Source organism: Rhinolophus hipposideros (genome assembly GCF_964194185.1).
Source record: "Rhinolophus hipposideros genome assembly, chromosome: 18".
In the NCBI taxonomy this organism is placed as follows: Eukaryota; Metazoa; Chordata; class Mammalia; order Chiroptera; family Rhinolophidae; genus Rhinolophus; species Rhinolophus hipposideros.
Window position 1 is genome coordinate 9,456,851 of NC_138064.1, and position 22,658 is coordinate 9,479,508.

The 22,658-nt window shown below is 41.8% G+C and overlaps 1 protein-coding gene across 2 annotated transcripts in view; it reads right to left on the reverse strand.

Moving 5' to 3' along the window:
* BMPER (BMP binding endothelial regulator) overlaps window positions 1–22,658 on the reverse strand; it is a 220,073-nt gene that overhangs the window by 90,218 nt on the left and 107,197 nt on the right. For both annotated transcript variants that reach the window (XM_081079765.1, XM_081079766.1), the window contains exons 7-9: window positions 9,135–9,234; window positions 5,178–5,287; window positions 1,792–1,932 (exon numbers count right to left, since the gene is read on the reverse strand). In XM_081079765.1, coding sequence (XP_080935891.1) covers window positions 1,792–1,932; window positions 5,178–5,287; window positions 9,135–9,234 — 351 coding nt within the window. The remainder of the gene's footprint in view (window positions 1–1,791; window positions 1,933–5,177; window positions 5,288–9,134; window positions 9,235–22,658) is intronic.

The following is a 22,658-nucleotide window of genomic DNA, read 5'->3' on the forward strand; positions in this document are numbered from 1 at the left end:
GTCAGCTGGAGCTCATCCAACAGGCTGGCATGTCTCTGTCCTGGAAGGTAGTTCTTATCCTGAGTAAGGGATGCCATCATGTGACGAAATTACTCAGGTATCCATCTACACCTATCCAGCAAGCCATGTGAAATATGGGGCCCAGACAGAAAACTCCAAGAACTATTCACACCATGTCCCTGCCTGTCAGATTCTCGCCCCCCCCCCCAAAAGCTGGGCAGCACTATGGGACACATTTTCTACCCCAGAAAGGGCTGTCTGAAGAATTTCTTTGGCTCACTGGATTTATAATCTGCAGCCACCATATGCTCAGCCACAAGAAGCCCCGTAGCTCTGGAGAACATGCAGGGATGCGCATCCTTGCTGGTGGGAAAAGAGACTACACGCAACAGAGTTGGGCCTGGGAACAAAACAACAATTCCTCCCTTATGCATCTAAGCAGCAAATTGCGTTAAAAACCGGGAAACTAGCTCAGATCTTTGATGACACCTCCCCCTCCTCCTCTTCCTTCTCACTTGTTGAAGCTGTTTTAAGGCCTACCTACTCTCCCGTGCCTTTTATTTTTCAGGAGAGGAAGACTTAACTGAATCTGTCCACAAGGGTACCTGACCATTTCAGATTCTCTAAGGGCACATGTCTAGGACTCAGTGTTTGAAGGATGACCCTCTGTAAATTGTCTCAGGCCTCATTCGTGTAAGGAGCCTTTTCATAAGGAACCAGGGAGACACGTAGCACACACCACCATCATGAGGGTGAGTCTATTGCATATGAGTGTTCAAGAGGGGATGACATTATAGAAAAGGGCACAAGTGGCTCTGAGAGCCTGGTATAAGTACAACACACACGTAATCCCCTTCCCTTGGGCATGACACATCATGGCTTCCTACCGATTCCTTAAGAACCAAGAAAGACTCTCCCTCCATTTCGACAGTGTAATAGGAAGCCCGGCTACATGCAGCCTGTCTGAGGAGCTTCCATATCTGACTTGCTTCTGAGGGTCTCCGTTCTCAGGGGTATCATGAGATGACACCTTCGGGTACAGAGAGACTCCTTCCACATCCTGGGAAAACAGACTAGATGGGAAGCACTTTGGACAAAGCCAACAATCTTCATCCTGACATTTAAATGGTCACTGCACAGTCTCCCACTCGGCTCATCAGAAAACAATGTAAAACACACCTGAGAAGGGTAGCAGGTAGCCAGCAGACAACTCTGCTGGCTGAGCCGGGGCAGGGCCCTCTCGCCTTTGCTCTGTCCGGGACCCGTACACCATAAACATCCTCACCTGAACATGTCCCAAATGAGAAAATCTCTGGTTGAAAAAAGCAGCTTTGGGAAAAGTTCTCACACTATCAAGCTGTAGAACCATCAGGATCTTGACAAGGAGCCCCGAGCATCTCTGACTGAATGAGATGCTGCCTGGCAATTGGGCACCCATATCTGTACCATCCGGGGGGCTGCTTCAGCCCAATCCCAATCACTGGCCAGCCACATTCGGAATAGGCAATGATGTTTTACAAGTTTAAAATATTTTAAAAAGAAAAAAATAAAGCATTTTGCAAAAGAAAAACTTCTCAAAGAAACACATTTTCAAACCATTACCTCTTGGTCCCTGAGAGTACTTGATTCTAAATGTACATGCATATAGAATATTGTAATATAAATAAGTACATTTATACACACATGTATTTGCATATACAAAACATGGAAGATTCCACTCTGCATTTTGTCTGGAGCTTTCTACAATTCCGTATATAACAATAGTTCCCATGAGCTTGGCTCATGACATACCCGGAAGACCTTACTGCCAAACTTGCACACTTTGATGTCTTCTGGGGGCACTCGTAGGAGGCATTCCTCACAACAGGTCCCCTCGCCTTTCCCACAGCCGCCAGGGCGGGAGCATTTCTTCTTACATACTACAGTAGAGTCCTGGGGGCCCAAAGGCAAACAAGAAATGAAAAATGATGTCCACCTCTACCAAATATCCTCCCTAGCCTTCCTTTAACAACCCACAACTAACTGCATTAAACCAGATTCCGAAGATACCACATTTTCATTTGTTGCAATAAATCTTTCATTCACTTTAAATTGTTATTTGTTGATTAAATATCTGGACTATGAAAAGTGTGACATATGCTCCCCGCCTTCCAAGGGTTTATAATTTAATGCTCTAGAGATTAATGATTCTGCTTCAGCCAGCACGTGGCAAGAAGGGCTAGCTCACGATGGGTAAACCAGTTTTTCTTCTGTGCTTTCCTTCTTTCACATCGTTCATTAACAGTGCTCTCTTGGGTCTCTTCCATGGCTTTATGCCATCTCCTAGGAGTGTAGTACAAAGTCAGGCTATCTTTCATCAAAGAGTAGAGATTAAGAGCTAATATTCCACCTAAAGATTAAATTTCTTAGTGTATTCTATGTTCACAAAGGAATGGAATGAGCAATTTCAAAACGACCTGGGTTCTAGGGCTCTTCCGGAAACTGTGTAACCCTAAGCAGGCCACTTAACCTCTGAGTGTGACAAGTTGATATCTCATTTAAAGGGTATGACTTCATTTCTAAAGAAGCATATTCCATGAACAGAATAGCCAAGTTAATTGGCCTACTGATTCATTCAACAACACATTGAAGAAAAGTTCAGAGCAGCTTAAAAAAAGGTAAATTTCTCTAGTTCCCCAGCCAACAAGATGCAATTTCACCTGGAGTAGATTATCACTGGAAAGACTGTAAGAGCAAAACATGTATGAAACTTAGTGGGAGACAGGGATGGAGAAAAGAAGTATCCCAGGGTAGAAGAGCAGTCCCGTCAAAGTGTCAAGTTAGTGTGACAACAATGGCACAGAAATGAGACCAAACCCCTCTTCAAGAAATAGACGCTGTTAGTAAGCTTTGTGAGTGGACTAATTTCTGAGCATTACATACAAATAAGTTGTGTAAGTCACCTACTGTGTTCCTACTACTATACTCTTGATACCACCTACTATATTCCCACTGACTTATCCATGTAAGATTAATATGACAATGAGACAGTCCTTCCAAAATATATCATTCATTATCCTTTATATTTACAGTTCTACCCACATCGTACAGTGGATAGGATTAGAGTTGAACAAGATCAGGGTAGAATGCCAGTTCATTTATTAGGTGTGCTACCTTGGGCAAATCCACCTCCCTGAATCTCCAAGTCCTCATCTTCAAAATGGAGATGATAATACCTACTTCTCAGGTTTCTTGTACAGTTTAATGAAGTATTGTACCCAGCACAGAGCCTGGGTCATAGAAATTATTATAAGTCAACTCATAAATTAAAAAAAAATCATTTTTCGAATTGCATGTCTTGATTTGTACTCACTAGCTTTCAAATAATGCATACTTCACAGCGGATTTCCCCACTTTCATTAACACACACACACACACACACACACACACACACACACACACACACACACGAGTACCCATTAGATCATATGCCTGGCACTGGGTTAAGTAATGAGAATACAGAGATGGATGGATGAACTTCTGTCTTCAAGGAGCTCAGAGAGTCAGAGGAGAGAAGCATGTGAACAAATAAATGGCAATATAATGGGGTAAACAGAACTAGTCAAACTGTAGAGGTAGCAGAGAACAGTGAATCATTACCTATATCTAGATAGGTCAGGAAAGGCTCACTAGAGGGGTGACATCTGAGACGAGCTGCTATAGATGAAGAGGATTTTGCTAATCCAATTTAAAGAAGATAAGGATACTACAGGTAGGGAAATCATCAAATCTGAAGGCACAGAGACCTGAAAACATGTTATGTTCAGAGAACTACTAACAGTTTGCTCAGCTACCATGGCATTGAATGAGGATGCTAGAGAGGAAAGCTCTAAGCAAAGAGAAAATAATGCTGATTATCCAGAATGATTGCAGCCTAATTTCCCAAAAATGACTAACTGCGAACACATACTCTGAAAAAATAACCTCTTGAAGGAACAGTATTAATTATACATCTTTTGAGGACTGGGACATTTCCTAATCACCTCTCAAGGAATCCATGAGACCCAAGGCACTGCAAGCATAACTAATTACGATTCATGGGTTGCCAGGTTTTCCTGCAATCAAGAGAATTGGGAATGTGATGGGTTCCATCAAAGGCTCAGTATCCCCAAGAGGAAGCTGTAATCTGTGAAATTCCTAGAAAGGAAGAGAAGTCCTGAGGATGGAGGCCAAGAGCAACAGAAGGAGTGACTGGCTATATGTTTAACATAGGGTAACACAAACCACAAAAAGAGGAAGGAGCCTCAGGAAAGTATTCTAGGGCTTAGGAATGACTCAGTGTTCAGTGCCAGGGAACAACCAGGTCAACTCTTACTCAGCCACCTCCCTGAAGTAGTGCATGCTACTTAACGAAGCATGCCTCAAGTAATCAGGAACTTCTGGTCTCGAATCCCAGCTACTGACTCATAGCTGACATTGAGCAAACCTCCTCTCTTTCCCTCTCTAGCCCTTTAGCTATTAAAAACAAAATAACAGCCATCACCACCAATGTGTATTATTCTACACTTGTGTCACACAGATGTTCATTCACTAATGAATGGACGATCCTAAAGTCCTCCATATCAATGACCCTCTTCTTGGTTTCAAAAACAAATCATGGTATAAGCACAGTGTAGAAATGTGTGATGTGTGTCCCTTTAAAATTCGGGAGGGGTGGAACTCTTTACCAGTCATTAGACTTCTGGTGGCCTTTTGAGTAAAGTGAGCAATGCCCCAAGTGAACAAAACATAAGTGGTCTCTTCCCAAACTACTAGGTTTATCTTGTGATGAACTGCAAAGCCATGTCTTTCTTTTCTCTTGAATGTGATTAAAACCATTTTTATTGCCAGGTGTGTTAGAGAATTCATCGTGGATAATTAGATCCAGAGAACACTGCCATGTGCATTTTTCTGATTTTAGAAAGTGCCTCAGACAGCCACTCAGAGTTGTCACCACCAGAAGTTAACGTGTTATTCCTGGGAAGATAACAGTGATTTGTAATTTGGGTCCTATGTTTGAATTTCTGTGCAGTCTTGAGTGTGATTTCTCTCCTAAAATGGCATCAATAATAAATAACGCATCATGTTTGGCTTTAATGTTAACAGTAACCCCCTAAATGCTATCATTGTTGTCCCACCGCCTCTCAGAACCACCTTACCCTGCAGGTGCATACGGTGCAGTTATCGTACAGAAATGAGGATCCATTATCATAAACGTCACTGCGAAAGAGGCAGCTTCCAAACGGGAGGTCAAACACCTTCCTCTGACCTAAGGAGAAACAACAGCACAGAGTAAGCAAGATAGCAGCCAAGCACGTCCCACTTTGTCATCAGCAATTACATCACACTGCAGTTAAACATTCTCAGAAGACAAGGTCTCGGTGATGCACAAAAATAGAGTTTTGGGTCAGATGCTCCCAGTGGATCCTTGGAAGTCATTCATTTGGAGAGGTTTTGTTAAAAACAGTTTGATTCCACACTGTAAGTTCAATAAATCTTTATATGTCCATGGGAGGGAACCAAGAAGACTAAGACATAGACCTGTCTTCATGTCCTCACAGTCTGGTGGGGAAACAAACCCATAAAACCTGATTTCAACACAACAATGCGGTAAGTTCTGGAAAGAAGCCAATCTGGGAACCATGCGGACAGGGACGACAGAGAAGCCTTCCTGGAGGATGTGATGCCTGACCTACATCTTGAAGAATGAGTGAAATTATCCAGGAAGAGGGTATGGAAGGCAGGAGGAGTCAAGAAATCCCATGAAGGAAAAGAATGAGCAAAAAGAAGAACTGATTACATAGCATCTTAGTTGAAGAAATCACAAGTCCGTTGCCATAAGGGGTAAAGCTAACTCAAAGAGCACATAAAATCCAACTCCACATGCCAAGTGTCTAGCTTTTCATAGGCATCGCATCTCTGTCAAATTAGGTTGTTTGGCCTTTTTCCTGTCATTTATCTACACGTCTTTCATGTATTTTGGAAGTGGACTTAAATCCTTTTGGGCAAAAGGCAGAATATAAATAAATATATAGATGTAGTCAAGCTGTCTTCTCCAATCAAAATACATCTTCTAAGGAGCCCTGTCCCCTCTTAGAATGAATAGCCCCTTCCTGTTGCTTTCACACAATCATAGTACTCAATATTGTTGCATAGATGGATGGATGGATCTACTGATTGACAGCTGTAGATATCAGTAGACATCAGTAAATGTTCAGTGGAACAAAATGACTCTTCAATGAGCTTACCACCCACCCCCACCCCCGAAAAAACATGACCAGTGGCTTAAGTTATCCCCAATAAAATGTAAATTTTACCGAAAAATATCTCAGCACAGAGCCTTGTACTCATTAAATACTCCCAATAAGTGTGTGATAATAAGTACTATTAGTAGTAGTGGTATAATTCAAATATGACCCTGGGCTGTATCTCTCTGAAAGGTGAATTGGGTGCTCTATGTACACAAACCTCTGACCAGGCTCTTCATTGAAAATGAGAAAAGAGAGGAAGTGAATGTTGTAATGTAAAAGCAGAGGTAAGTCATGTGAATGAATACTGGTGACGGGAAAATTGAACAGCAATTGATGTCCAACCAGGCAAAAGTCTAACTAGTCTAAAATATCAAACATCCAGAAAGTGCCCTAGTGTTTCCTTTTTTATTTTCTGTCTTTTGTTGTGTGGGTATGTTTCTTTTTACCCCCAAAGAACATAAAATCTTACCTTAATCCCCAAGTTATCAAGGCCCAAAACAAGATAAAACAGTCAAAAAAGTGGTTCAGAGACTCTCTGTACAGCCTGAGTCGAGCCATTTCCACATTGTTCTGCTGGGGTTTAGCCCACCCAAAATAGGTCTCATTTTGGGAGAATTACGATTTTCAAGTTTTCCTAAGACTTTCTGTTCCTTTCGTAGTCTGTCTTATGACCACAAATGGACAGAAAAATCTGCATTCAATACAACTATTACTCATATGATAAACTTCTGAGCTGACTCAGCGTATCCAGGGTACCAGCTTCAAAGCATGAATCATGCGTACTTATCTTAAGGCGAGGCCCCAGACACCACCTCCTCTGTGATGACCTTCCTGTGCAGATGGAGCACGGCTTCCACCAGGACCCACAGCATGATTTTTGACCACAGTAACTGGCTAATTCTATTCCAGGGGCACAAGCATACATTGGCAACCCAAGAGGCACACACATCAGTGGAAATATCTTTAGTCAGGCATGTCTAAACAATTATCCTTTGTTCCTATAATTACTTCATATTTACTTTAAATGTGTGTGTGTGTGTGTGTGTGTGTGTGTGTGTGTGTGTGTGTGTGTACAAGAAGGCAAACATTGTTAGATGAAGAATTGGTAGTAGAATCCCTAAAAGGGGAGAAAACTGCCTGAGTTTAACAAGATACCTTTACTTGACAATTTGGTTGTAGAAAGATAGACTTCAGGGTAGGGATATGATAAGCTGAGATGAAGCAACAGGACGTTTGGAATTGAGAAAAGCAAACTCTGAAAGAAAGGAGAGAGGATTCAAGAAAAGGGTGTCGACAGTAACTGATAGGAGGCTGGAGCCCAAATAATACAGACAAACAGCAAAATTTTCCTAAAGGCAAAATGGCTAAGACCTTTAAGAACAAAGGAAGCCTAATACTCCATTTCATGTTGTTCACTGTGCTTCTCTGTAAAGTAATCACCCTCGTGGACTGCAAACCTTCAATAAAATCTGCTACACAGGCCTTCACTCACTAGCACCATAAGATGTGAAAAGACTGGGTGGGAGTATCTCTGAAAGGACAAAATGAAGGAGGAGGTGGAGGAGGAGAAGAAAAAGAAGGAGGGGAAGGAGAAGTAGTAGGAGGATGAGGAGGAGGGGGAAGGAAGGGAATAAAGAAAGAAACAGCAAAAGCAGAAACATGATGAAGTGAGCGATGACGGGGGAAAACATTAGCCCCCTCAAGGATTCCTGGAGATTCTGGTGAGGTGTCTGGACGTTCTATTGTGTTCATACGATGAGTCAAGCTACCTTTATCTGAATTTTAAATAGTCTGACCTCAACTACTTCAAGAGCCTAAGGATTATATGGAAGAAGCTGACATATGGTCTGTAAACCAAAGCCCAAGAACCTCATGCTATAGACTCACCATCATGGATTATTTACTTCCCATTGGCAACATGCATGCTGCCCTCCATGTCACCAGGAGAGTTAGGCTGCTATAGGTTAAAGCATGGGCTTAGGAATCACAGAGAATTGTGTTTGGGTATCAACCCATCACACTAGCTGTGCCACCTTCTAGATATCTACTTTCCTCTCAGTACAATACAACTATTATAATAATTGCACCTATATCATACATTGGATTATACAATATGTTTAGTACCTATATGCATATATCACAGCTTCTTAAGATTAATTGAGACGCATATAAAAACATTTCACCTGGTGCTTAGTACATACCGTGTTTCTTCGAAAATAAGACCTAGTCGGACAATCAGCTCTAATGCATCTTTTGGAGCAAAACTTAAGACCCGGTCTTATTTTACTGTAATATAAGACCGGGTCTTACATTAAGTTTTGCTCCAAAAGACGCATTAGAGCTGATTGTCCGGCTAGGTCTTATTTTCGGGGAAACAGGGTAGTAAATGTGCAGTAAGAAATAGCTATTCAGCTATTATTTATTTCAGCTATTATTTATTGTTCCCTTCCAAACCTCTTACTTTTGGCATGTTATCCTCCTGCATGCTTTTGCCTGTAAAAGTAACACTAGTCTATATTCCTCTGTGTGTGTACTTCACATGCCTTTGAAATCCATTCCAACTTATCGTCATGGGGCCAATTTAAGATAATGTCTTCAATACTGTTCTCCCCACAAGAGGGTATCATCACGGGCTGTCTGGGGTCCCAGCTTTACAGACACAAAGGAAGACAAGCAAGAAGAAATCTCTATGGAGGCTTTAGAAGAGACAAACCCCGTGCCCACCTTATGCTCATTTAATTAGAAACGGTTGCCCTGAAACAGGACAAGTTGAGAAACCTGAAGAAAACAATGTGGATAAACAGTCTCTGCAAAAAATGCCAAGAATAAGTTACACTTTCCTTTGACCTGAAAACAGTCACTCACCCAAACATTTGGGGCAGCACTGTCCTGGGGGAATATGGCGAAGGTGCTGAGGACAGGAGAGGATGGGACAGACTTCTCGCACACACTGTGTCCTGCCTCCCTGAAGAAGAGAGAGAGAGAGAGAAAGAAAAGCACATTTAGAAAAGTACGTGCACGAATATTGGATAATCAAGATATCTGGACCAAACCAGGGCCTTCCCTGGTATTCTGTCCCTGGGGTGACTGCTTAGATCCGTGTAACTTCTCCCAAGTATCCTTTTATCTTCCCTGTAAGCTATACAAATTGTACCAGCAAAAAGACTACCCCTCAAGAGAGGATTTCAGCATCACCTCTCTCACCAGCCACTACCTTTGTTTACCATTTTCCTTCTCAAGACTAATCAACTGCCTCAGTGGGCCTGAGATTTGAGGCTTTCAAGACTAAAACCAGGAAGGTCTTGGGCATACCATGACAAGTTGGTCTGTGTGTCTAACTCCCAAGCAAGCAAAGGAACCCGTTGGGTTTTACGGAGACTTTCCCTCCTCTTTCAAACCCCCATCTCTCTGTAGGTTCCACATCAGGCTTGTCTTTCTGCCACAGCTTTTAGGTGTGGCTGGGATGGCTCGATGAGGTAGGGATTAGAGTAAGCAGCCGATCTGCGGAAAACGGATACTCTGAAAGTCAATGTTCAGAAGAACAACTTCTCCAAGTTTGCTAGCTAACTTAGTCTGCTTCCACTAACTAAAGAGAAGGTATATGATGCTTGATAGCGGAAGACCTGGCAGAGCCCCAGTGTGCCATGGAAAAAAATTCTAGAACCGTCAAATACTTTCCCTTGGGAAAGGCTCATTCTCAACCCTTTCTGTCCTCCCGCGCCCATGACATCTGACACCCATTCTTTCCTTCCTTATCCCAGTGTTGTGTCCCCTTTCTCTGCCCATTACTCTCTCCCCTCTCTAGAATGCAAAGATACAGTATGCAGTATGCCATCTACCCCTCCTCTATTCCTCAGCAGAGGCGGCTGTTTTTCTAGCCTCAGCAACTTGTGATTCAATCTTTAGAAAGCTGGAGAAGAGAAAACACAAAAACAAAAACAAAAACGGCTTTCCAGTCAATTTACATCCAACAATTTTGCAAGGCTCACGTGAAAATTATCCTGTGCAAAATGAATTGCTATCACATTTGTGAATAATTAAGTTTTTTATGTCTTTTTTTTTTCAGAAAATAAGTTAATTTGGTAAGTAAACGACTAGGCAAATGGAATTTCAATGGATTGACTTCTCTAGGATTTGAACTAGAAACCAAATTAAGAAACCCCCAGGTATCCATTGTCTCGGGCCGATAATTCATATCTCAAGAAGCCTCAAGAAATTAGGAACTCGCCTCACCTGGGCCTCGCATGGGAAAGACGCCCTCCTGGCATTTCCTCACACCTTCCCCAACACTTTCTGCACGAAAACCAGACATTAGCCGTCTGGATCACATTCATCCCCATCCTACGTACTGCTGTCTCCTATTATTCCTGCTTCCCCCGCTTGTTCTTGCCATTCTTATTATTATGGTTTATTTTTTTGGTAGGGGTGGATGAAAGGGGTAGGGCACATTATGTCTTTTTAAATATTTATGATTTTTAAACCACTTTAATGTTGGATTCTTCCCCAGACCAATAGAGGACATGTGAAAATACCACAAAAAGCTCTTCTGTTATTTTTACATTATTTTCAGATCAGCAAGAATCACTAAGGAGCTCCTAAGAATCCCGAGTTGCTCTCAGTGAGTTTCCTCATTCAACTCAACATAATCCTAAATCCAGCCTTTCCCCAGAATGAAGAGACGCGTCACCTGAGTTTAGGTCGGACTCAGGTCTACCCCAGCTTGTGTATCAATCACAAAAGTCAAACCTACAGGGAGGACATATGCTATCCTGTGCTTTTAATTTCAAAGAAGTTTATCTGCAAACAACTTCCTAAAATCTAAAATTAGACCAGACGGGGTTGCCTGTGTGTTGACTTGTCTTAGGTGAACAGAGCACATACATACTCTTTTTGTTGATATTCTCTGTTCTTGTTGGATCAGCATCTATTTTTCAGGCATATTTTAAAATTAAATTTAAAAAAAAAATTGCATAATTGCATAGGAGTTAACTTGTCCAACACTTTGGAAAGCTGGCAAAAGATTATGTGTACTCCAGTAATTTTTCTTACAATAAGGTCAAAGAGCAAATTTTGCATACATAATACAACTGCAGTTTGTGTTTCCCCAGAGTCCATTAAAGTAACTTGAACTCCAATGGGGCTTTGCTGGTTTGGTCAAGTTTTATTTTGTTTGGGTTGCAGTATTGTGTCACAGCTCTAGTCCCCAGGCTGCATTCCAACGAATGCCTCCAAAGAAAGCCCCCAGCCTTTCAGCTCACAACCTGCTTCTATGATTTCAACTCAGCAGGGACTCTGGTTAAACCATAAGCTGAGGCTATGCTGTAAACTAACAAAGTTAAAATAGCAGAAGTAAACATTTCTCTTTCTAAAAATGTACTCTTCCCACTGCCACTGCACTAACTCAGGCTCTATCAAATTATCACAATCACTTCCTCTTTGGCTTCCCTGACTCAACTCTCTCACTAATTCATCCTGGAAGGGTCTATATATCCAGGACTCCTTTCCTGCATCCATCCATCATTTCATTATTTGATCAAATATTTGTTGAAGGCCTATCGTATGCTGGGGACACAGCAGTGAATATAACATACAAAAATCACTCTCTTTACAGAGCTTATGTCACCACTGAACGCACTCCCAGGCTAAGGTGAAGGGTGACTTACCACTGCATTCAGGATAAAGTTCAAACCACTCCGGCTAAAAGTCCATGAGGAGGCAATTGTGTTCACTCACGTCTGTTTCTTTTCTCTCCTAACCCAGAGCACTTCATTTCTCAGACTCTCTTGCAGTTAGGTGTCACCATGTGACTTAGTTCTGACCAATGGAAGGTGGATGGAAATAATATAACACAGTTCTAGGCCTGACCCATAAAAACATCTCTTGCACAATGCTCTACTCTCTCACTTTCTCTCTCAGCTGGATGTATACACAGCTGAATGGAGGGGACACCAAGAACTTTGCAAAAGATGGAAAGAGCCTGCTTCCCTGAGTTACCATATAGAAATCTACCCACCAAGCACCTATAATGAACCACCAAATGAGCAAAAAAAAATTATATTGCATTAAAACACACAGACACATTAGTTCTTTATTACCACAGTTTGCCTACTTTGTCAAGATACCCATAATCTTCTTCCCAACCTTCTTTCCTCCCAACTCCCACATAGACGGGTCCAGTGTATCTTATTTCTTTATTGCCCTGAAGCACATCTTGTGCCTTGAATATTTTTTATACATACCTCTTTCCCTCTCACCCCCCATCATTGACCCCTATGGAAATCCTGCTTCATTTAAGGTCCGTCTCAAGCCTCTTCCTATCTGTGAAGGTTTCTAGACCTGTTCACTTCCCAGCAACTTCTTTCATCTTCCCATATTTCTTCTTTTCTCATCTGTTCGCCTGTATTTTTGACACATACATAAATTTTAACCCCACAAGACGGCCCTGGTTTTGTCTTCAAGGTACACAATTGCCAGGGCAGGAAACAGTCCTTTGAGCCTAATGTCCTTCAGGAGAGTGATGGGTTCAAGGAAACATCTCAGTAAAAATTTGTTGAGTGAAAGGAAGAGTCAGCACGCAGGATGAGCTCTGGAAACCAGGTGAATTCTGCAGACGTCTTTAACTATGGGATGCCGATGAAATGGCATAGTTCAGGACTGTCTACGCCTGCTTACCTTTGTATCTCCTTGGATTTTGCACGTTTTAGGTAATAATTAAGTGTTTGTTGGTGCTGATACTTCAAAAAGCAACATTCAACCTCAACTTACAAAGCTAGTAGGATTCCTAGGATCCCGTGTGTTTTGTTAAATGTTTGAAAATTTCTAAATGGTTAAAATATATAGGGACTAATGACTACAGTTGACCCTTGAACCACATAGAGGTTAGGGGTAGCAACTTTCCACAAAGTCGAAAATCCTCATGTAACTATTACGTTCTCATTTGGTCAACAAAGAAAGGAATGCTACTGGTACTGGTGAGTTCGAATTTTCACCATTTGTGTTTTATTGGAAAGGCAAGTTTGTTCTTTAAAGGTGGTCATTTGTTCTAATTGCATATCTGAGTGCTTCTCCAAAAGTAGCTGTTTTTAAAAGAAAGACTTGAAACTTGTCCTAGGCCTCTTTTTTGCCCCCGTATTTTTTGCTTTAGCTGATTCTGTCAAGAACACAATGCTTTGTGTCAAAGTTTACCCTAGAATAGCAGTTTTGTTGCACAATAAAAATCTCTCTTCCTGAAAACAGTGATGAGTGCAAGATGATTAAACCACAGCCATGTGCCTGCAGGGTGCTTCTCCTACCCCTGAGGACTGCTAAGAAATGAGGGCTGGAAACCATCCTGTAGCATGTGTCATGGCACTCATCCCTTGACCAGAATGCAGAGCCTGGCTATCTAACTGGAGGCAGGAAGCAGAGCGGTGCATTTCTAACCAGTTACAATCAATCAGCTATACTCAAGCACATTCTGGAGTGATAGTATTTCCCCAGTGTTCTATTCTTTTAAGAGAATAGAGTTCTCCATTGGTTTTAGATGATCATGGAAATAAGGGGGGGGACCTGGAGGGGCTAGTGTAGGGGAGAAATACATCTTGAATGCAAGACTTTATGTGTGACCCAGAATTCTTACTTCAAAACAGATGGTGGTGGAAAGCTGATTTGTCAGCAGAGCACCCACACTGAATTATAAATGGGGTCACAAAAAGAAATAGATGTCCTTATCCATGCCTCTCTCTGACGTGTACATTTATTTTGGTAAAGTTTCGGAGCATTACAGTTATTTCCAGAGGTCAAGGTCTTGATACTTGGCTTCCTCTGTTCTTGACCAGAGCAGATAAGGAAATCAAAGCAGAGAAGGGGAACACGTGAGCTGTGGGGTTGAGGGTGCAGAAGCAGAGGGAACAAAGAGAGAGAGTACACCCCAAATTATAGTGGTTCATGAGCCCACTTAGAATGAGAGAGAGAGACAGAGAGAGAGGGAGAGACTGAGACTACATTGTATATATACTCATATGTATACACCACCATGGTAGGAAAATTTGTGTGTGTGTTTATGAGACTTACCCACTAGAGCAGGGTTTTATTAACTTTGGCACTATTGACCTTTTTAACTTTGGCACTATTTTAATTTGGGGGCAGGTAAGTCTTTGTATTAGTGGGCTTCTTGCCCTTTGCAGGACGTTTAGCAGCAGCCCTGGCCTCCGTCCACTAGATGCCAGTATCAGCCTTCATCCCCAGGTTGTAACAAACAGAAAAGTCTCCAGACATTGCCAAATGTTTCTGGGGGACAAAAATCATGCCCAGTTGAGAACCACTGCACTAGACCAAAGTTTTCTCAAGCCACAGTCCAGGAATCTGCATTTTTAATAACTTTCTCAGATGATTTGGAGGCTGCTATCCCAAGCACTGGATTTTGCAAAATGTCTCACTAACATAAGCTTTCAGCAAGCAGGGATTAGTGCTTATTTATCTTGTTAGTTCCTCTAGCAGTTAGCACACACATCATAGCTTTTAACATGTACTCAGGATATGTGTTCTGAATGATGGAGGATGTTTTCAGGTGGAGGAGTTCTCTCTGAAAGAACCAGGCCCCATTTGCCCTCTCTGGTGGCTAAAAGCTACTTTTATTCCAGCCTGTGAAGGAAGAGGTAGGAGGAGCAGAGGTGGGGATGGAGTTGTGATTGAGTTCGATGGGGTTGAACTGTACTTCACCAAGGCATCTGTGCTGAGACCAGTGTAGGCTTTTTCATCCCAATCTGTGAGGGTTCGGGGAAATTTCTAACCCAAGAATCTGAACAGTATGCTATACAAGGGTTTTTGTTTCCAAGTGATAAAAATAAAACTCAACTCTGGTTTTACACAGAGTCAAGGACATGTCATTAAAGCTTGACCAAGATACTTATTTTGTCCCATAAAAATGTTAAGTAAACAATACCTGTGAGAAGTACCTACTGGGCTGACAAAAACAAAAACCCTTTTGTCCTTCTCTACCTACTCAGAGGATCACGACCTGATGCTCTGTCTTGGGAATCAAGCCTTATTTTTCCCATCAATTAATGTTTCCAAGCCCAATTGTATTGTTGTTCATAATATTGTTTTGGTTTCCTATTCCTGCTGCAACAAATTACCACATAGATTTAGTGGCTCTAAACCACACACATTTATTATCTTACAGTTGGGGAGGTCAGAAGTCTGAAATCAATCACTGGGCTAAAATCAAAATGTCAGCAGGGCTGCATTCCTTCGGGAGGCCCTAGGGGAGAATCCATTTCCTTGTCTTTTCCAGCTTCTAGAGGCTGCCTGCATTCTTTGGCTCATGGTCTCCTTTCTCTATCATCAAACCCATCAGTGTAGCATCTTTAAGTCTCTCTCCGCTCTGGCTCTGGAACTCAGCTTCTGTCATCAGATTTGCAGTGACTGTGACCCTCCTGCCTCCCTTTTATAAGGACTCTTATAAAAGTCCAAATAATCCAGGATAATCTCCCCATCTCAAAATCCTTAACTTAATCACATCTGCAAAGTCTCTTTTACCATATAAAGTAACAGTCACAAGTTTGGGGGATTGGGACAAGGACATATCAGGGGTCAAGGGGTACATTATTCTGCCTACCACAATTATTATTCTAGTAATGCCATTTCATCACTGTGCAGTCTCCGATGTAATATTTCAGACTTAAAGTCACTATAATGCACTATGATGACCTGTTCCATCAGCCTTTCCCTCACTGATAAAGCTCGTTTTCCCTGTTTTTCAAAAAGAGAAAGATAGTCAAGAATCTCAATTTCAATCCTGGTTATACAGTGTCTGAACTGAACAAGTTATTTATTTGTTCTTCTCCCTATGCTCATCTCCAGTTATGCCATTCTACCTTTTAGGAGGTGACATTTAAACCAGACCATCTGAGTTCCTATCTTATTCACTCTCTCCTTATTGTAATAGAAAAAACAGTAGGTGCTGATGGACAGCTTCAGGAGTAACGTTTTGGGTGTAAATGAGACACTGTTTGCCAATAGGCCTCTTCAGGGCACTGGGCCAGCCCTGCTGACAAGCAGTAACCCCCAAGCTAAAGCTCCCACCAAGCAGTACGATTGGCCAGTCACCCTCTGGCCCATGCCGAGTCCTGTAGGGACTTCAGTGTTCTCTGATGGCCAGACAGATGAGTCCCAAAGAGTTTGGCTGTGTTCATCATCATCAAAGATACTTGCAGAAGATTGTAGAAAAATGCCTGCCCTGGACTCAGTAAAGGGTTTGCAAGGCATCACACTGGGATTTTGCCCTCTGACAGCTCAGGTTGCCACTAGTTTTCAGCAGCTACATAAGTAAGCAGGCCCAGCCTGGCTATGTAGAGACTTCAAGAGCACCAGAGGCAGAGGCAAAACAAAGGTCACAATTTTTGTAAAATAAATATTAGATTCATAGATAAATCAGTGATATATAAATGTTTACAACTGTTTCATTAGTACCATTTCAAAAGAGGGGTTCAGCACTGTATTTGCTTAAGCCTCATATTTAAAGGTGAAATCCATCTGTCTTCTTGGAGTCCTTGCTCTTTGTTCTTTCTTGCAACTTAGCTGAATGGAAGGTTTTTGTGTTAGTTAGTTTGTTTGTTAATTTTTTTGCTTTGAAAAAGAAAGTGTAGAAATTCTTCTTCCCCAAACACAGCTTTCCATACAGGCAGATACAAAAATCACTGATAAGATTGGGATACTGTTTAAGGCAAATTCCAACTGGTTCTGGGTTTCCATAAATACTTTACTCCTTTCTTCCCCAACTTTAGAAGCAGGAACATAAGACCATCCTATGGGACCAAGCTCAGATGAGATCTCTGAAAAAATGCCCTAGGAATGAAGAGATGAGGAAAGCCCTGGGAATGAGAACAGATTTGCCAGCCCTGGTTTGTTTGGTGTCTGAGGGACAGCTGAAACACCAGTGATCTGCCCTGACGAATGGGACATCTCTTTCCAGGGCTCAGTGAGCCGAGAGGTAGGGCTTGCTGAGAATCAGGCTCCACCATGCCAGTGAGCATGGGTGTTCCCGCTCTGAAACAATCGATAAACAAACAAATACATTCACAAGAGAACACCCTCCTAATATTTCAGATTCCCAGAGACCACCCGGTAGGATGTTTCTCAACTGCCATCCGAAAGAAAGAGCTAAAGAACGAAAACGAGCCCTTTTCCTTCTCTTGCCATTTTTATCAAAGTTCAACCTTTCATCATCATGTAAGAAGTCAAAGCTGTTACAAACCTACTGCTGACACATCAAACGCTTTATCTACAGTCTGGCCCACATCCAGGGGGATGAAAGGCACAATCATTCAGAACTCACACCTTCTATGAGTTATGAGCCATTCCTGAAAGGAAGGAAATAACACCATTGTGCAGGAGAAAGGGCATTTTTCACGTTCCCCAAGCTGTCTACACCAGAGCAAAGCTGGATATGCCCTAAGGAGGAAGCCACATGAAGGCCTCTGATGGGGGCAAGAGGCTCTGGAAATACTGAGCCGCAAACACAGAAACACACGCATCTCTGATGAACTATTTCTCTAAAACCTTTCTGTTGACCATGATGTTTTGGTTACCAAAACCAGTCTAGGTATACCACACACTTTATATATCGCTTTATTTTGTTTCCATAATGTTCCATTTGGATTTATCATTTGCCCTCAAGTAGGCTGAGAGTTCACTAAGGGCAGAAGCCATGTTTACGTAGCTTCTGTCTTCCACACGTGTCTCTGCCTTCCTAGCTCCACAGCCAAACTGTGGTAACATCAGAAGTGTTTAGTTTTCAGTTAAACACCTACTTGTTGGGTTGTCAATTAAATCTGAAAATAACTCAAAAATGTGTGTCCTCCAGTGAGGTTTCCTGAAGTACAAAAATATCTGTTGTCTTCAAATGGATTAGTCTTAATTAAGATATGTCTGGATCCCCTCCCTGTATTGACAAAATTAGACTTTGAAATTTTTGAGATATTTCCTAAAATAGTATACCTGAACACACTCTTGAAAAATAAGATTACGTTTAAAGTTTATTTTAATATCTGAATAGCAGTTGACCGGTGACAGCATTTTGGCTTTTGTTTGCCTATTCAGCAACTATGTGAGCTTCTATATGATAGACACTGTGGTCTTTAAATAAAAATTTTCCAAATCTCCATTCAGTACAAGTTACTCTGTGCAGTTCTCTATTTTGTGTCAGATGCCAATTTCCTAAACTTCTAAAAAAAAAAAATCTAAAATATTGTAAGTAAAGCATCACAGAGTCCTATAAACACTCTGGCCTCCATCAAGGGACAGTGTCCAGGTTGACTAGAAGTTTCTGGCACTATTCATTCAAACTGGTGATACCCCTGGGTATTGGTCTTGTCAACCAATTCTTAGTTTATGTTCTGAGATAATCAGGCTGCAATGCAACCTTGGCAAGCTCTTGGGATGATTGTAATCTAGGCCAAATATGATCAAAGAAAAGAAGTGTACAGGCTGTTGGAAACAGCTGTGGTGGGGGGTCCCAGTTTGAGCCAAAGCTAGCATTCTGACATGTCTGGGCAAGTCCAGTTCACCCATTTGGCTTCTCATGAGAAAAAAAGAAGAAAAAAAGAAAAACTCCTTCCTGGGGTAAGAAGAGATGGAGCACAACAGAATCACCAGTTACTACTTACAGAAGGAAGGCATTATCTGAATGTAACTTAGCGTCTGTTACTCAAGTCATCTCAAGTCCAGTGCATTGGTTGCCCGTGTTGGTCCAAGTGAAGGCAGATGCTGACAGCAAAGCCTAAAAGGACTGTGTGACGAAAATCTCTGTGAAATAGTCAAGTCCGGGCCCCACTAATTTGGGATTCCTAGCATGGAGTAAAACATACAGAAAGGAAAGTAATATGGGTGCTCTCCACTTCCCCTCCACACTGCTTTGTCATGGGAAGCCTCCAGGATGTGAGTGCAATGCACAATCAAAGAGGGTGGAAGTAGTAGTCATGCCAGGCTGAGAACCAAAGTGCCTGGAAAAAATGGTGGCAGTGCCAAACAGAGGAAACAAAGCAGACTGACACGGCCGAAGAGGGAATCTTATCCAGCCCAGGAAAGTGATATTTCCTCTGTCACAAACTCTGACTTGTAAAAAGTCCCGCATTGGGCAGCATAAAACAGCAACTACAGACAAGGCATAGGTGTATTCTCTGACAAATGCATTCATATATTGGCCAGACAGAAAGAGAAAGTGGTTGGTCTCTTGTAGAAACAATGAGTTACATTAAATTGAGCTTCTCCTAGAATAGTATTAGGTGAGCCTCAGAAGCTTTGTGTTGTAATCATGGCCAGAACATGCTGCGAAAAGGCCAAAAGGGAGTAGGTACCTCAGTGACGTAGCAGCTGAGTAGAAAGTTTGCCTGGACGTGTATGAGGCCTGAAAGAACAACAGCTCCACAATGGTGACAACATGTTTAGCAACCCCACAGATTTTTTTCAAAAAATATGGAGAACCATAGGACTGAACAGGTTAACTTTATTAAAAGGAATGGACAAAAGTTCTACCTGAGCAGCACAATTAGTACCTATTTCAGAAAATTATACAGAAAGGGCAGCAGTTCAGGACTCGTTTCCTTGTGTAGGCCATAGCTAGGACAGAAGTTCAAGTGCTTATCAGAATGACTCTAAATGCTTCAATAAAAGCCAAGGACAGTCCCCAAGGACAGTCCCCCAAAAAGAATGAAAGACCACCTTTGGTTGGGAAATCAGGGGAAAGCCAATGCACTTAGAACAGCTATCAGGATTTCAGTGGACCAGAGACAAGCCACTCAGAAGATGCCCAGAGGCTCTCTTTACAGACCATTGCTGAAGGGGAGTAGTTTGGGGGCAAATGTCCAGGAGTCAGGAAGGCCGTGGTCCAAAACCATCCACCATGTTATCATACCAGGCCAGCTGGAGGATGATGGCAATATCTTGAAAACAGACAGATAAGTGAAAGTTTACTTACTGAAGATGGAACATCCAGCCCCCTTTTTTGAGCAAGAAATCCAGAAAACATTAAAAAATCACTTTTTAAATTGATCTGTGTTCTTTATAAACAGCCTCATCAACCAGGAGTGCAGTTTGGTTGCCAAGCTCATAGAACTGATATAAACAAGTGACTCAAAGTCTATAACCAGCTCACAGTCAGAACATTGCAAGTTCTGATTGGTTGAATATATTTGTGATATATTCAACTGTAGACTGTCTGGCATATTCACAAGTGTGTAGATTATGGACATTGCCTTTGCAGTGAAGTATTTCTCTTCATTTTAAGATATGACATAAAATATTCCTTTGTTCTTAGTAGCTATCTGACAAGGTCTATTCAGAGACTCCGTGGATGAGATTCCAAAACAAAATGCCTCCATCTGTTCTCAAAAAAAAACTGCTAAGGTGGAAAACACACTTACATTTATGTTACAGATTTCACTGAAAATGCACTGAGTGGACATTCACGTGTAATCACTGTTTTGTGTTTTTGTTCTAAGAAGATATTTCCAGTGGTCTCTGACAAAGAGTATGATCTACTGAGGCCTTTAACAGTTCTCGCCTGAGAGAGCCTTTAGGCTCAATTCTTTCTCTCTCTTTTGCAAATTCTCCCAGGCAGACTAACTTTGTATTCCCCAGTGGCCCATTCTCTTGGATCAATCTGCCTGGAAAATGGTTGCTCTCCTTACAACAGTAATAAAACATGCCATGGTAGGGAAACCTAAGTAACCTCAAGAGGATAAGGATTCAAAACCCACAGTTCTCAGAGGGTCTAACGGGTTTGACTTTAAAAAGCAGTCGAGTTCTTAAAACTTGGAAACGAAAGGAGCCGTACTAGGACCAAAATTGTTCACAGCAAAAATTTTAATGACCCTGTTCTCAAACATTCCCAGTTCCAAAGGGGACACAGGAAGGAACGGGGAGAAGCCCAGTGACACATGGATCCAAATGACATGGGCAAAAAGCTGCACAACTTTATAAAGAGGCCATTTCCGTCAGCTCATACTTAGCTGTGAGGTATTTGCATTGACATCTTCTCAAAAGTCCAAATGTCATCTATTACAGTTGTAGAAAACACAATACCCATGAATGTGGAAATAATACCAAAGTCCAGATTATTGATGATGAAGCAAAAATGTGAGTGAAAATAACGACTTCTTAAAAAGTTTATGACCTTCTAGCCCATGACGTGAGCAGATCTGTGCCTGAAAACTCAGTACAACCAGGAAAGGTTCCAGATTCTAAATCAAGAAGGTAAACCGGAAACCCCTATGATGCAAAGGAACAAACTCCTGAGGTTAAGGGCTCCTTCCAACCCTAGTTCTATCCCTTACTAATCTGCACCACAGTTACTGAACTTCTCTAAGCTTCCATTCCTTCAGCAATCAATTAAGGCAAACAACAGGACCTAGTCTCACGGAGTTCATAAAAAGAGTAAGATAATGGAGGCAACGCTTTTTGCTCATGCCTCGTGCCTAGGAAGTGCTCATTAAATGCTAGCTCTTACAAATATTTAGGGTCAAATTAATTTTGAACCCCAGCTAGTTCCATAAACTAATAAATGAGTGACTTTGGGCAAATTATTTCATCTAAGGCTTGGTTATTTTATTACTAAACAATGCCATTTTCCTCACAAAGCTGTTGTGAAAATTTTATGAGCGAATGTGCTGAAAGTACTCAGCACAGTACTTGACCTATAAAGATTACCGATAAAATTGAAACTTCAGCACCCTCACCCCACCCTGCTCTCTTTAGGATCAGCCTTTCAAAGTATGTTTTGCTAGCCAAGAGAAAGGGCTATGAAAGGTACAGGGCTATGGTGACTTTCCCTCTGAATTAGCAGGAGAACGTTTGTGTTTTTCTTGGCACCAGGAACACATGAAGTACTCTTTGGGGTGTACAGTAGTGTATACATTGCCCATGTATTTGCATAAAGTTTCAAAGCACTTTCTTGATATATGTAGTATGACAGCCGCTGTCACAATATATTTATATAAGTTCTACGCAGATTTTATAAAACAAACTTGCAAATGTTTGTTTTCCTAAGGAAGGGTGTATTTGGGGGGTAGTGGGGATAATCATTTCATCTCACTATAGAAAGTAACACATGCTGGCATGCTCCCTAGCTTCATGGCCACAAATAGGCTGGTGTTCCCCATGAATACGTGAGGCAATCCCTCAGATATAGTAGGTCACTGTATAACCATTTTTAAAAAAATCATTTCCTATAAGAAACAGCATTGATGGGAGCCGTAACCACAATCCATCTGAGGTCTAGAGGGAAGGATGAAATAGAGGGCTGTGACCTGCAGCACACAGAATCCCTCAGGCAAATTGTCACTGCCCTGGCTGACTGTCCCTCTTGCCACGTGAAGGAGTTTGCCAGACATGAAAGATAATGACAATTCC